Raw genomic sequence first — 14,324 nt, forward strand, 5'->3', positions numbered from 1 at the left:
ATACCTTATGCAGCTACACACTTTTTTATATAATAATAGTCTATAAGAATATTAAAGCTCAAAACCGCTAGAATTTAAAAATAATTTAAGAATAATGGAAGGCTCAAGCTTCTTCCAGAATTATTTTCTTTTGCTTATTTGAGTTTTTTGGAAAGCAAATCAAATGCGAGATTCACGCTATATGTTTTGAAATCAAAGTATCCCCTTGAAGTCTGTGGAAAAATACTTTAGCACGTGACTTCCGTATTGGGAGGCGTATATTTTTTGGGTAGTTGCGTAGCAGTGAGAGTAGAGACAGGATGTATTTTCTTCAGCCTATTTCTACAAAGTCATCAACACTCTAATGCGACCCAGTTACACCTTGTGTCGGACTGAAATGATGTAAGATTATTCTTAAATCATTTCAGAAAAATCTTATGCACAAATTCATAAATTCATAAAAATTTAAGAACATCGAGGCTCAGCAAAAAAATAAATATTCTTATAAAAAAGAGTGTACGTATTCTTTGGATGGCAATTACCTTTCAAAAATTCTATCGGCTTTACGTATAAGACGTTGTTTTCGGCATTGAACATTTATTCTGTAAACAAACAGAGAGAAATGACGTTGTTTTCAAAAATAACCCTTCGTTCAACATTTATCTTAATCTTCGTTCTCTAATTAACAACACATGTACTGTTTGATGAAATTAAAACAAAATAAAATATTAAGATTTTCAGCGTTTCAATATGTGGATGCTACAAACAGATTCATGTTCGTTATGCAAGCTTATCTGGGATTTTATAGAACGGTGTCCATCAAACACATCCTAAAATAGAAGCATTTCAACACGCTTTTTTGCCCTTATGAAGCCCCGCATGCCGGGGCGAAATATTACCCATCGCTGATTTGTGTGTTTGTTTTTGTTTATTCTCGTCGTGTTGCAGTGTTCCTACTATTTCAACACATCTTGCTTGAATTTGTGTTGGCCATTGTTGATTGCTGTTGAGTTTACATACAAAAAATTTTCGTCTAAAACATTTCAGGGTAAATAAAACGTCAGAATATACATAGAAAGAAAAATGTAAGATATGCTTTGGATGAGTTTAAAAAATAAATTTAACATGGAAAAGGATATTGTTTGAAAATGAAATCTTGAAATATTTAGAATGATGAAGTATTGCTCATTGGAGCATTTAATTTGGTAACAGCTATCAATTAAACAAATACAATGGATATTTTAGGTGTATTTTACTCTTCAGGGTTAAGTAATCCTCAGGCAAACAGAAAAATGTCAAACATATTTTTGCTGCGTTGGGAGAAAAGAATGGGCCCCATTTCGAGAAAATGCCGCAAAATCGTTTCCTTCGCAGAAGCAGGAGAGACGTCAGACAATTTGATTAACAACAGGAACAACAACAGACTGCTGATGCATAACAAATCAGACATTTTCAAAGGGATTCCACATGTAATCAATATCCAAGGAATTATGAACATTTATTACGTGTTTCACGTTACAGGTTATCTTTATTTACGAAGTACGGTGAAGCTCGACCAGCTGAAGTCAAATCCAGCGTTATTGAAATCTTGAATTACGAAGGAAGTGATCGATTTGCTTGCAACCGCAGTTTGGCGGGAGAAGACTCAACCCAACACACAATCCGATTAATTTTCCAGCTTTGTTCATGCCTAAATAACTTTCAGTTGAAGCCCAATACAATATGGCTAACTTCATCATCCAGTACCACAGAAGAGTCTTTCTAGTTGTTCTAAGTATTCATTTGGTAAGTCGTTTCACAGATAAACAATCGCATTTTATGCTTGCTATATTTTAGTGTGAAATAGACCCTTTATAACATCTACACTAAAGATAACATAGATGCTGAGAATAGGGCCTAATAAATATGTATTGACCGCTGGAATATCATTGATTAAAAAGTCTTACTATTTTAAGCATTTTGAAAGAGTTATTCTTTTTTTAAATTCAGATTTTTTTTAAATTCAGATTTACAGGAAGTTATAAACTCAAAATTCCCCGTTCCGGGTTGACGTCATTGATTTTGTATCTCGCTATCTATGGATCTTTCTCAAAAATGGACTTTAAAATTGAAATCTTCATCTTTAAATTATTTTACAATGAAAAAATCATGTTGTTTGGATCATGTTGGTCGCGAGTTACTTTGTTTTGAATATTTAGATATTTCTTTAGATTTGACCGGAATTTGTTGCTGCAGTAAAAAAAATTTCACTACAGCAACAAATTCCATTGAAATGTATAGGAAAAGTTGAATCTTGAAAATGGGTTAATTCGCTGTCTGACGGCCCTAGCAACTTGAAATTTTTAGCATGAAGATTTTAATTTCAACATGAAGATTCCAATTCGATGATCCATTTTTGCCAATGTGAAGATAAAAATTGCTAGGATCAGAGAATAGCATCATATTGCCCACTATCACTTTGGATGCTCCTCATAGGATTTTGTCTAAATTAACATAAAAAGTTTATCAAGAATGCATATTACACCAAAGATTTTGACAATTTTTTCAAGGCTATAAGTTCATACTCTACCCCTGCCTAGGCCTGTCTCCCGGGTAGTGACTGAACATTTTTACATATGGGAAGGTCCATCTGCAGTTATCAAAATTCACTTAAAAGTATCAAAGAAATTTAGCAGACCCGTAGTTATCAGCTTAAAGGTGTAGATTAGACAAGTTTCAAAATACAAAATGTTGAGCAGATAAGATACCTCTAGTCACAGTAATTAAGATCGTTTCCTGTAATAATCAGTTTAAACACATCTGTTTTGATATTGTTATGTTTTAGTTGAACTCATAAGGATAAAAAATGTATGTTTTTAAATCGGGTATCAAAAAGTATCAGACCCTGATGGCCTGTCGCTAGTTATTGTGCTGAAGGGTGGTTTCCATGTCCAATTTGCAGACAAAAAGGGGTGAGCCACCCTGTACTTCCCGACAAGTTTGGAAATTTGCTGACTCGACACCCCAAGATGGCAAAAACCCCTCATTTTTGCAATGGAATTATTTTTCACGGGGGTTTCATAGAGTAACAGGCAGCAGGGGCGTTGTGGCTAGGCGGGACACCAGGAGATTTCCTGATGGGCCCCTTACAAGTGATTTTGTAATACCCAGGAAAATATTTTAACAGAATAATTTCTTTTGTGAAATGATCTCTCATCTATATAAAGCTTATAGTTATGAACTAGAGATTTTTGATAAAATTAAACATAAAGGGCACCGTTGATAAGGTGCATGGAATTTGAAAGGAATGAAGGTCAAACAGAAGATGATCGGCTAGAATGAGGCTTGGGCGACCTGATGGAAGGGCCTTTGCTTTTGAGAATACCGTGAATTCAAGAATTAGCACTTGGAGGCTTATTAATTAGACAGTTTTTAGATGCGGGCATATTTTTTCTGGAGCCTGTACTAGAAGGAGCTTTTAAAAGCAGAAGAGGACTGGCCCAGGTATTCAAGTTGATGTGGCTATTTAAGGGGTTGAAGTAGATTCCTCTTATAGTCACTCCACTTAAGTCACATAACATTTTATTCCAAACATCATAAGCTGCTCAATTTAGCCTGGTTTCCAGTCAAGCTCTGCTTCCAGTCACAACTTTTTATGCAACATTTATTGTGACTTTGAAAGTCTTCTGTAGAAGATTCCCAAAGAGCAAAGGGATATAGCTAGATCTAGCCAGGGGCGGATACAGAATAAAAGTTGAAGGTCACACATTAACACTGCCCAGCAGGCGGTCTAGGGGACCTCCCTCATGGTCAAGGGCAGAGCCATGATGGGGGCCCAGCCCCCCGAACCAGAGCAATTAGGACTGGGGCCCTGAAACGTTCAAATTGTTCAGTCAAACATTTTTCCCTTTAAAAGGTTTTCCAAATTTTCCAGCAAATCCAACACGCAGTTGAAACAAAATATCTTGAGATTCAGAAGTGTATTCTTCCTGTGCACCGCTTCCGTATAGATAAAGAAAATTGGGACTCCTCCCTTTCACAACTTACAACCTCATCCACTTTCTTCTCTTGCCAGCAGTTGTGCAGCACAGTAATCTAACATAGTGTTTACAGACTTTTCCTGCCACACAAATATGTGATAACTTGAATTTTGATTGGTGAGATTTGGTAAAATATGCTTAAAACGTCATGGCAAATAAGGGCAACAAGCTTAAAAATCATACTCTGTTTACGGTCTATGGTGGTCTTTTAATTTCTTCTATATTGAATTAAATTGCAGCATTGTGTGTGAGATCGACCAAGTTCGGTCCTGCGTTTATTGTGTAAAGAGAGCAAAATGTATTATCTGTAAGGAGGAAAACAAAATATTGTGGTAAACACGATTGCCTTATTTCAATGACTGAAGACTAAAACTAAATTCTGAAAATCTGACGGTCTTCCGTGCGACCTGTGCGACACCCTGAATCCGCCCCTGGATCTAGCTGCATGTAAGCCTCAAAGTTTCAAAAAATTGAAGAGTTGTTTGCATAAGATAGAAATGCCCTTTCAAAGATCTCAAGCTCAGCAAAAGTTGACAGAAGAACTCTCAAAGAGATGCTTTATTTGACCGTCTCTTTTATTGCTTGATTATTTGATTATTTGGTTATTTTTATTGCTTGATCTTTTTACTAACTTCTTTAGGTGTATTTCTATTATTTGTCTATTATTTGCATATAGATCCAGTAAATAACTTCTGTATCATTGCAATGTCTGCATTTTGAATGTGTGAACACGGCCTACTGAAAAAACTCGAGGAAAAGAAGATGCACATTTCTGTTCAAGAATTAAAATTCTATCAATCAATGCAACACAGCTTCTTGTAATTTACATTGATGTGCACCTGAACCAAAGGTCACCCTTTCTTTCTTTCCCCAGTGTCTGTCAATAATCAATGCTTGTCTAAGAATCATGAAATTGTCTCTTCTGAGTGGTATAGTAATTTGTTAGATTTAAGTCTAGGAGATGCATTTTTGGAATCAGTCAACCAAGGTGTTGAACACTAGCCTACCAAGTCTCACACATTAAGTGAGAGACAATAGGAAACACAATAGAAACAATATATCTTATTAGATAGAAATCTCAATCTCTTGCATCTGACAGCTTGACAGCTATCTCAAACCTGTCTTTTAATTGTGGTATCTTTCCATTATCTCTTCTGTTTTCATCGTAGCTTGTGGCCTTGCAGCGTTTAGTATTTGACTTTCTGGGTTACATTTGGTTGCTTGTAATCCTGGGAATTGCAGAACTTATTTTCATAATTGTTGGTTTATTTGGTGGCTATCAACAAAGGGCAAAGTACTTGTTAACTGTAAGTATGAATATCATTACTATTATATCATTTAACATCACAAAAATGTAGGCTGTTTTGATAAGAGAATATTCATTTTTGCAAAACAAAACACAACATAATATAATTTTGAAAAAGCTATTGGAAGCTACTGTATTGCGATGTGTAAAAGACACACCTTTTTTCGAATTGTCATTGTTTTTGTTTGATAATATGCATCTTATACCTGGTAAATTTGACGTCCTATAATTTCCTTTGAAGGCAAAGTGTCATTTTATAGACAAAATAGTATGATATTAGAAGCACCTGTTCTCTTAATTGGGATCATCACTCTTTTACCAAAAAGTTATTAATAACTTCAAAATTATCCAGCCGCGATAGAAAAATCATCTGACAAGAGCTCTTTTACTCCCAAATAAAAGGGTTGTACCCTGCATTCTCTTAATTGAAGGGCACATCCCTATAATTGTTGTGAATGTTGTGAATGAAACGGATGATGAACAAGAATTTTATGGATTTTAAAACCTGTAAACGTTAATGGTGATTTTGATTATTTTATTGATAAACTCTCTACTTGATGATTTGAAACATTGTGGTTTGAATGAGTTTACCTCCACAGAGTTAGTGTCTATAGTCTTCTTGAGTTCATTCTTTCACTTAAGGATACATGCTTCACAAGAACTGAGAAAAGGGGGTGTGTCTTATAAATGATAAGACACTGCAAAAACTATTTTTTCAGAATTCAAGCATGGAGTTAAGGATGTGTCTTATACACAACAAAATACAGGATACGAATATTGAAATGAAGACTTTGTTAGGTAAATGTATGAAATCACCAAATTGTTGATAAATAATTGTTTAAAGTAGAAGCTTGATGCTGATCCATTTACGATATGTCAAGCAAACACATAATGCAGTGAAAATTAAATCATTCTGTTTGCTGCCATCACACCTAGGAATTTGCAGTCTGCCAATGAATTCTGTACCTTTGCTATAGTTGCTAATGTTTTACCAATTTTCCAGTTTGCTGTCTGGTCTGTGTTTTGGATACTGCTGAACATTGTTGTTATGATTCTCTACATTGGTGTTGGCTCTTTTACACATGTGGGTATAGAATGTTTTACCATATTGTTGCTATGACAGTTCACCAATCTTTCCAGTTTGCTGTCTGGTCTGTGTTTTGGATACTGTTGAACATCGATTCTCTACATTGGTGTAGGCTCTTTTACACTTGTGGGTATAGAATGTAGAAAAAATGTCAAATATGGATCAATCAAAAAGTTCAATTACCAAGAAGATGGATAAAAATTATGTTTGACAAGCTGTGACTGGAAACTTCAAGTTTTAATATCAAGCAAAGATTTATAAGAGTTTTTCCTTTTTCTAGTAATTGCTCAATGATATGCTTTTTTGAATAATATCATTTTTAGAGAAAAGGTGGTACTTTAAAGAGTTGCTTAACTTGATGTTATGTTTGTAGACTCTTTGTTAATGAATGAGATTCACTGAGTTAAAGTAAAACTATTCTTTGAAGGACAATAATTGGCTGAGTTTTAATCAGAAGAATTCAAGTTGGTATGCAGAGCACGGGATTGGCTGTAAGCTAGAAAAGGAACCCCATTCATTACAAAAGGTTCCCAAAGGATGTGCCTTGAATTTCAAGGTATGGTTTTGCATGCCTTTTGAATTCTTACTCTCCTTTTTTCTTCTTCTCTTTTACTATGGTTTCCAATCAGTATTTAGTCTAATGGTCAGGTAGCTCCTGCAAGCCTGACAAATGACGCACTGTATCAGCTTGATGTAAGCCTGACAAACAATATCAGCTTGATGTAAGATCTGCAGTAGTGTGGGATATGTGAAAAAATTTTGGGCTGTTAAAAGTCTCTCGAAATAGCGGGAACATTCCATACTGAGGTTCTTTTCATCTGTTTCTCTTTAGAGTAAACATGTAGGAAGATGTGTTTGCTTGGTTCTTTTGTTTTTTCCAATCTGTGACCGCAAACCTCTCATTGAGTTGAAGAGTTCAAGACAGAAAGCGAACTCTTTTTGTTTACACACGTTTGGATTGTTCAGTTTTAATGAAAACCTATTCCAAAGCAACTAATTGAAAAGACGAACCTGTCTTCCCAATGATTTTGAAATTGTCGTCACTATTAATTCTGGCACGCTTTGAACTTGGACATGGTCAGTAGAAGAAGATAAATTGATGGAAAGAAGCCAGATCATTTGGTAATGAATATTGCATTGAAAAATGAAAAATACCTTTTTCTTAAGTAATTTTGCAGTACTTGTTTCCACTAAATGTAAGTTTTAAAGTAGCAGTAATGGGCAAAGCCTATGGAAAAGTCTCTAACAAAATACAATTTTGGTTATGAATAGAAGCATCAGATTCATTGAGAAAGTCTATATCGATTTGTTTAGAATAGTTTTACAAGTTTGACAGTGTTCAAGTCGAAGTGTTGGGTCAATGTTGCCCTCCTAGATTCACGCACACAAAGGAGACTATTAGTATTAAATATTTGTTTAGGTAATTTCATAGCTACAATTTTTTATCAGCAAAGACATTCAGCAAAATGGACCATTTTATTGCCAGCTTGGAATGTTTTCAGTTGCCAAATTTTTTTACCTTATTTTAACAGGCTTCTTTTATGAACAGACCAAAGTTTTTTAGTTACAATAGTTTTGCAGGATTATTTACCTGTGAAGAACTTACGACAAAAAATCGTTTTTCTTTCTTTTGCAATGTTAAAGTAAATCAAGGATATGAATTACTACTATCATTTTTTCAGTATGTAGAAATTATCCAGGCATCGCTGCAAGTACTGCTTGGGGTGAGTAATTATTTGTTTACTTGCATATTCATCTTTGTGAAGAAAATTTTCACGGTAATTCTTAAAAAATACTTGCATTGATAGGTTCTGAGAATTTTTATGTCGTATTGCATTTGACTTACTGGTTCGTAGCAGGGCTGCCAGATGCTTGGAATGGTTGGCGGCTAAATACTTTACGTTTGACGGCCAAATTCGGCCAGCCAACAAAATATATAAAAAATCTATATTTTTGCTAATTCCGTGGAATAACACGGCCAACGGCCAAATGGCAACCATGGCTCGGCCAAATGGCAACCCTGGCTCGTAGAGTCATTGAGGAATTGAGGATCGTTGATAAACTGATACTTCAATACCAAGTGACTTCATTAATTTACAGTGGTGATTGTTCCTCTACAGGTAATTGGCTTTATTCTTGCGATTGGATTAAGGAAAAAGGTTATCATCGCCAAAGATGGTAGGCTCTTTTTATTTTTCAAAGTTGAGATTTTATGCTTGCTAAATGAATCACTATACAGCCAATTGTGTTGTCTTTTGGTTTTCACAAGGAGACGTTGTATAGACATTTTTCAATGCAAATATTTTGCAGAAAAAGCTCTTTCTCGGCTGCGTATTCTTAGATTTTAGAGTTCCAACCATATCTGCCATGCTGGTTTGAGAGGAAGTAACGGCGCAAAATATTTGTTTCTTCTCATTGTAAGGGCCTTAACGATTTTTCTGTTTTTCTCTCTCCCTATGAAACCACATTTCGGTGCTATTTTGGTCTTTAATTAATCTGTCTCCCATTGATTCCTTGGTGTTTTCAGTTCATTCATTCTTTATATAAAAAGCCTTTGCTGAATTTAGAAAATACCAGCTGCTTTAAAAGTGAACAAGTCCTAAATTTTTACGTAAAATAGAACAGGCTTATCAGTGCAGAAAAAATTTATATGAAAAAGAAGAAATTGTTTGTTAATGCTTGGTGTGAAGCATTATTATCGATGGCCACATTGCAATCATACAGAAAATTTCAACTGTCAAAATTTTCTTTCTTTGTTAAAAAATGTTGATCTAGCTTTGCACTGTTTCGATTTTGCCAAAACTGTTTAAGTCGATTACCGTCTAGGATTGAAATTTAGGAAGTTGTCATATTAATGCTGGGTAACAGGGTAGAAACATTGTTTGGCGGGGTAAGAAATTTTTAGCCTTGTTTTATTGGGTTATCAAATTTTGTTCACTGATTCCTGATGGGGTATCAAATTTTTTAGTACGTTTCCACCGAAGTATAATTTGTTGCATGTAACAATGATTATTGTTGTGCAGCGATGCTTGAAAGTTCAGTTTTTCTAAAGGAGAAATTGACTTGATGCACAATTAGTGCAGATTGTAAAAACACGGATCATCACCATGACTTGATAGCATAACTGAAAGTGTGAGTTAGCTGCAGCTAACTGTTATCAAATAATCTGCGTCAATAGATGAAAATGAGTTTCAATCTGTCAGAAATTTGTTGGGATGTAATTTATCATCTCGAATCAATTTGTGTATGCGCTGTAAAGGATCTCTTTCTTTGGAGAAAAAACCTTCCTTTCTGAGGTATTGTTAGAGACTCACGTTCTAAAAGGCTTACCTTGATCCTACTCATTGTCTAGCGTATGTTTCAAACAAGAATTGGGTGGTTTCAGGAATCCAATTAGCTGTTGACCTTTCCGATGTCTTGCATTGTATTGATCAACAAAAGTTGGTCGTATTCAGTTTTTCTTTAAGGCTTGTGGCTGTTTTCTGCGTCCATTATGGTGCAAAAAGCACATCACCCAAAATATCTTGCTACTCTCGAAAAATTCCTCTTTATACGTTCAAAAACAAATGACTGGACTATTTGGTGCACCATCCTTAAAGACTCATTGCTAACGAGCCATTGCGCTACGCAAGCATCCCATAATGCATTTTTAGACAGGCTGAAATCAATTTTGGTTAATCCATAGAAGTTTACTGCCATTGTTTGGATCGTCGCCACGCTCGCCAAGGCCCATTGTTAGCAATGAGTCTTTAATTCTAGCTTAAATTGGGTGAAATATGACAAAAAACTGTAAGGGCTGCAAATTTTTACTGATAAATAGTTTACATAAAAGGAAGCGAGGAATGGGTCATGCATTTGAAAGATAAGGCTGCTCCCGTATTTAAACTTAGATAGGTTTCTTTATCAAAATTCTACCAAGTACTATTGAAAATTTGCAACTTTCATGGTCCCTTTAAATGTAAGCTTTATATAGGGATATATTGTGTTAATTGTTATTTATTGTTTTTCTAAAAAAAGGCTCCCTCAAACCCCCCCCCCTACCCTTCTATTATTGTCACAAAGAATGCGAGAAAATGCACGAATATCCTTTAAAGTATTTTGACAATTATGCCAACCTGCAATTCGAATTTCCAATTTTGTTGGTTCGGATTTAACTAAAACGTCTGACTGTAGTTTTGGCACCATCCTATTTCTATGCAATGTTTGTAACAATAGGTTAAATGCCATTATAGCATCCTTATGCCTAATTCTCTTGGCCTTAGTGTATGTTGTTGGTAGAGTCAACCCATATGCGTCCTACGTCAAATCAAATCAAGCAGCTCAGGTTTCGAGGTCAAGACCGGCAATTATAACCACGTAAGTAATTTCTTTAGTGTATTTCGAATTTTTGAGGAGAAGTTTTATACCTTACTGTATAATATAGTATCACATTATATAATATATAATGTATTATGATATTTTCAATTGATAGTCCAGTATAATGTAGTGCAATATTATATGATATATCACAATATAATATAGTATAGTTTAATGTAATATGATATGATTTAAAGTAATTAACTTTAAATTACTTGGATATATGCATTATGCATGAAGAGTTCTCATTCCAAATAATAATTTGAAAATGGCTGTGAAAAAAGCAAACATATTGACTAAAAGCTTTTTCGTCTGACATTCCTCAGAGCATAAACACCTTGCTAGATCCACAAATGGGTATATATTTTTCATTGTGTTCTTTTGGACCCTTGTTCTGACGTTTTATGCTCTGAGGGGTGTCAGACGAAAAAACTTTTAACCAGTATGTTATAACCTGTTTGCTTTTTTCAAAGCCATTTTCAAGTTCGGTACTGCCAAAAAATTGTTCAAATAATGATTTATGTAAAATGACAGTAAATCTACGATATGTAAACGATAAGTCACACACATATTTGTTTTATTTTTTCAAAGATACAATTGAATGGCTGAAAAGTTGGTAATGATTTCATTATTTGGTATTTTGGCAAAAAAGTTTATTGATGTGAATTGCGAAACTTTTTTGGAAAAGTTATTGTGCAACTGGCTGTGTTGTGCAAGAAGATGTGCACTTAACTATTTCCCACGAAAAATATCCTCTATTGCTTATGGATGTAGTTTTCGGCTAGAAACTGGGAAATTTTCTTTTTGGGGGGGGGGGTGGCGAATTTGGAGGGTAGAGCGATAATTTTTGATGACAAGAATATGTTGATATTCTTTTAAGACTCGTTTATTTGATATCATTCGAAATGATATCATCAATGTTTATCAATGTTTTATTGAATCGTATACAGTGCAGCTTCATATGAAAGGGTTTATTATTTTCCCAGAAGAATAATTTTAATGTCGTGTTGTGTATTTTGTATTTTGAACATTTTAGTTTAAGTTAGCTCCAATTTTACTGGAAGTAATCTACAATCTTTGACAGAGCTTGGGGAAGGGGGTGAAAAATCTCAACATTGTCTGTCCAAGATTATAGGTTATGCAGCCTGTATAATTCCCTTAGAATGGTATTTCCCTGAAGTTTCGCTTATATATGCCATTTAACGTTAATTTTTGGATTTTTTTAGTATGCAATGTTCTTCATTTAGGTAACAACTTTGACTGTTTTATAGGTTAAGTAGAAATTGTTAGGGTAGCAGTTATTTAACCTATTTGGTACTTGGCAGAATATTCTGAAAATTATGTAATTATTCGTGTCGAAAAGGCATTAATCAGCTGTTGGTATTTTGCAAATAAAATTTAATTTCAACGTGGTTTAAGCCACCCTGTCAAATAGTATTCGACTAATGAGGGTCATGGAACTGTAAAACTCCTTTATAAACATATATCTCTTCGCTCGTCCGTTCGGTAAATAAGATGTATTTTCATCTGCTGAATAACTTCATGAGTGGTTTAGGCCAAAACTCACGCATAACACCTGCGCCTAGCTCTTAGCCAATTCCATCCATATTCATGACATGCATGCCCGCCTGTGTCAAGGTGATGAGTGCAGAGAACTAAAGAGAAAAATAACCCGCTTTATGAATTAAAGTCGCCTTAAAAACGGAGATAACGTGGAGATCGACCGCCGAAGGCATTGCAGGAATAAAACACTACATGGCATAAAACAAGCGGTTTTACACGAAACACATGGCTTCATGCAGCTAAGAGCTGATTTTATTTTCATATGACGCGAATTTCTAGTGGATGATTGTGGCAATTTCCCTTCGCATTTCATTCATGACAAACCGTAATATACACCAGGTGCAGGAGGACTCTTCATTTATGTCTGATACTATCATTTGAGTATTTTCGCTTCGATCATGAGGTCAGTTAAAATGATCGACATCATAGTACCAAGGGCTTTCGAAGCCACAAACACTATCATGTGTCAATTGCACACCGTATTCAATTATATGTAGATGACTTCGTTACTGTGCGTTTTAGCGTTGGGCTTGTTGCGCTGTTTTGTAGTTTATCAGTCCTTTAATGACTCGTTTGTATCAAACAAGGAAAGCAGCAAACCTACACAAAAGGCTCAAGGCCCCCCCCCCCCCGTTTTTTTTTTAATTTGAAGGCCCTCAGTTTCAGCGACAATTTACTAGTAGATAGTTCTTGACGTATATACCAAGTATGATAATAGACAAACGGAATCATTAATTAATTACGCATTGTTTCAGTGAATTTTAGGATGTTGTAAAATATTAATCAATTTTTGTACGCAGAATAATGCAGATATGTAAGCTATGTAAGTCCTATCATGGCCTTTTTTCTCGCGGATGTCTCCAATCAATTAAAGTTACATCGAAGGAGACTTTGTATCCACGCTTCACTGTGCATTGTTTGAAGATTAGAGAATTTTGATGGATGTTCAGAAATAAAGTGCACTTACCTTTTTATGTTAATGGTGTGCAGTAATCCCTAATGAAAACACTAGCCCGAAACCGGTAAGTAGCTGCCAACTAACCAGCAGGGGGGTATTTTTGTACGTGAACCCTTCCAAATGCTGGAGAACGACCCTGTTTAAAAGCATATTCAAATTAAGCTATGCCTATTGTTTTTCTTTAACTTGTGACTGATTTTGGACTTTCTTAGACACCAATTGTGGGGCCGCCCCGTGCGCCCACCTCTACGCCAGGTAAGGTATTGCTCAATGTCACTTTCAGCTCTCTTGTGTGTGACAAGGACCTTGTTTATTTCAAGTAATAAATTTCTTGTAAAATGTTTCTTAAACTGATATGTTTTCTTGATATGTAAGCTTGTTTTAAACCGAAGCTAATATTCCTACCTTGAAAGATTTTGCGGTACCAAATTTCTACCTGGGGCTAGCTCCAAAGATTGAAGCGACTACAGATTCTGAGATGTTTCATTTTCCATGATTTACTTAAAAATGATTAAAACCTTTAATTCATAATGAGTTGCTTATTACTGCCAGTTCGCTGCCTTTTTGCAATTCATTGACTTCGTGTTTTATTAACGATTATCTTCAAATAACCTCAATTCTGGACCTCAACAGTGATTAAGTACAACGAAACTACGTCAGTCCGCGCTTTAATGCATGATTTCGGCTACGAGTAAAAGGATTTCAGCTAAATAAAGCCAGGAATATATTCAATCGAAAACTAGACTTGTCCTTTGAAACGATTGCTTGACAAATTCCGACTTAAAAGAAACATCAAGTATAAAGAACTTTCGATTTACGAAAGAAACATCTGGTCATTTCAATTTGCATTAAAAATTGCTCATTATAAGTGAACCATCGAATTGACGTTCTATCACTACACCAAACCTATAGGCTTTGATTACCAGTACAAGCAAAGGCCAAGAACGTTTATTTTGAAACTTCACCGTACACATTTTATGTGTATATTCTCTAAGAAGGTCCTTACATCCATGTTTGTCCAAATACTTGAGTCATCACTCAAATAATGTTCCTTTA

The 14,324-nt window shown here is 35.1% G+C and overlaps 1 protein-coding gene across 1 annotated transcript; it reads left to right on the top strand.

The window, feature by feature from the left end:
• Positions 1–1,399: 1,399 nt before the first annotated feature.
• Positions 1,400–13,160, top strand: LOC135689688 (sodium/potassium-transporting ATPase subunit beta-1-interacting protein 3). Its single transcript, XM_065207002.2, has 8 exons — positions 1,400–1,764; positions 5,168–5,305; positions 6,308–6,388; positions 6,819–6,947; positions 8,074–8,115; positions 8,512–8,569; positions 10,654–10,747; positions 11,339–13,160. The coding sequence occupies exons 1-8, from the start codon at positions 1,702–1,704 to the stop codon at positions 11,346–11,348; spliced, it is 615 nt and encodes a 204-aa protein (XP_065063074.1). The 5' UTR covers positions 1,400–1,701; the 3' UTR covers positions 11,349–13,160.
• Positions 13,161–14,324: the final 1,164 nt, after the last annotated feature.

The sequence above is a fragment of the Rhopilema esculentum genome, chromosome 5 (genome assembly GCF_057945365.1).
Source record: "Rhopilema esculentum isolate cy_ngs chromosome 5, ASM5794536v1, whole genome shotgun sequence".
In the NCBI taxonomy this organism is placed as follows: Eukaryota; Metazoa; Cnidaria; class Scyphozoa; order Rhizostomeae; family Rhizostomatidae; genus Rhopilema; species Rhopilema esculentum.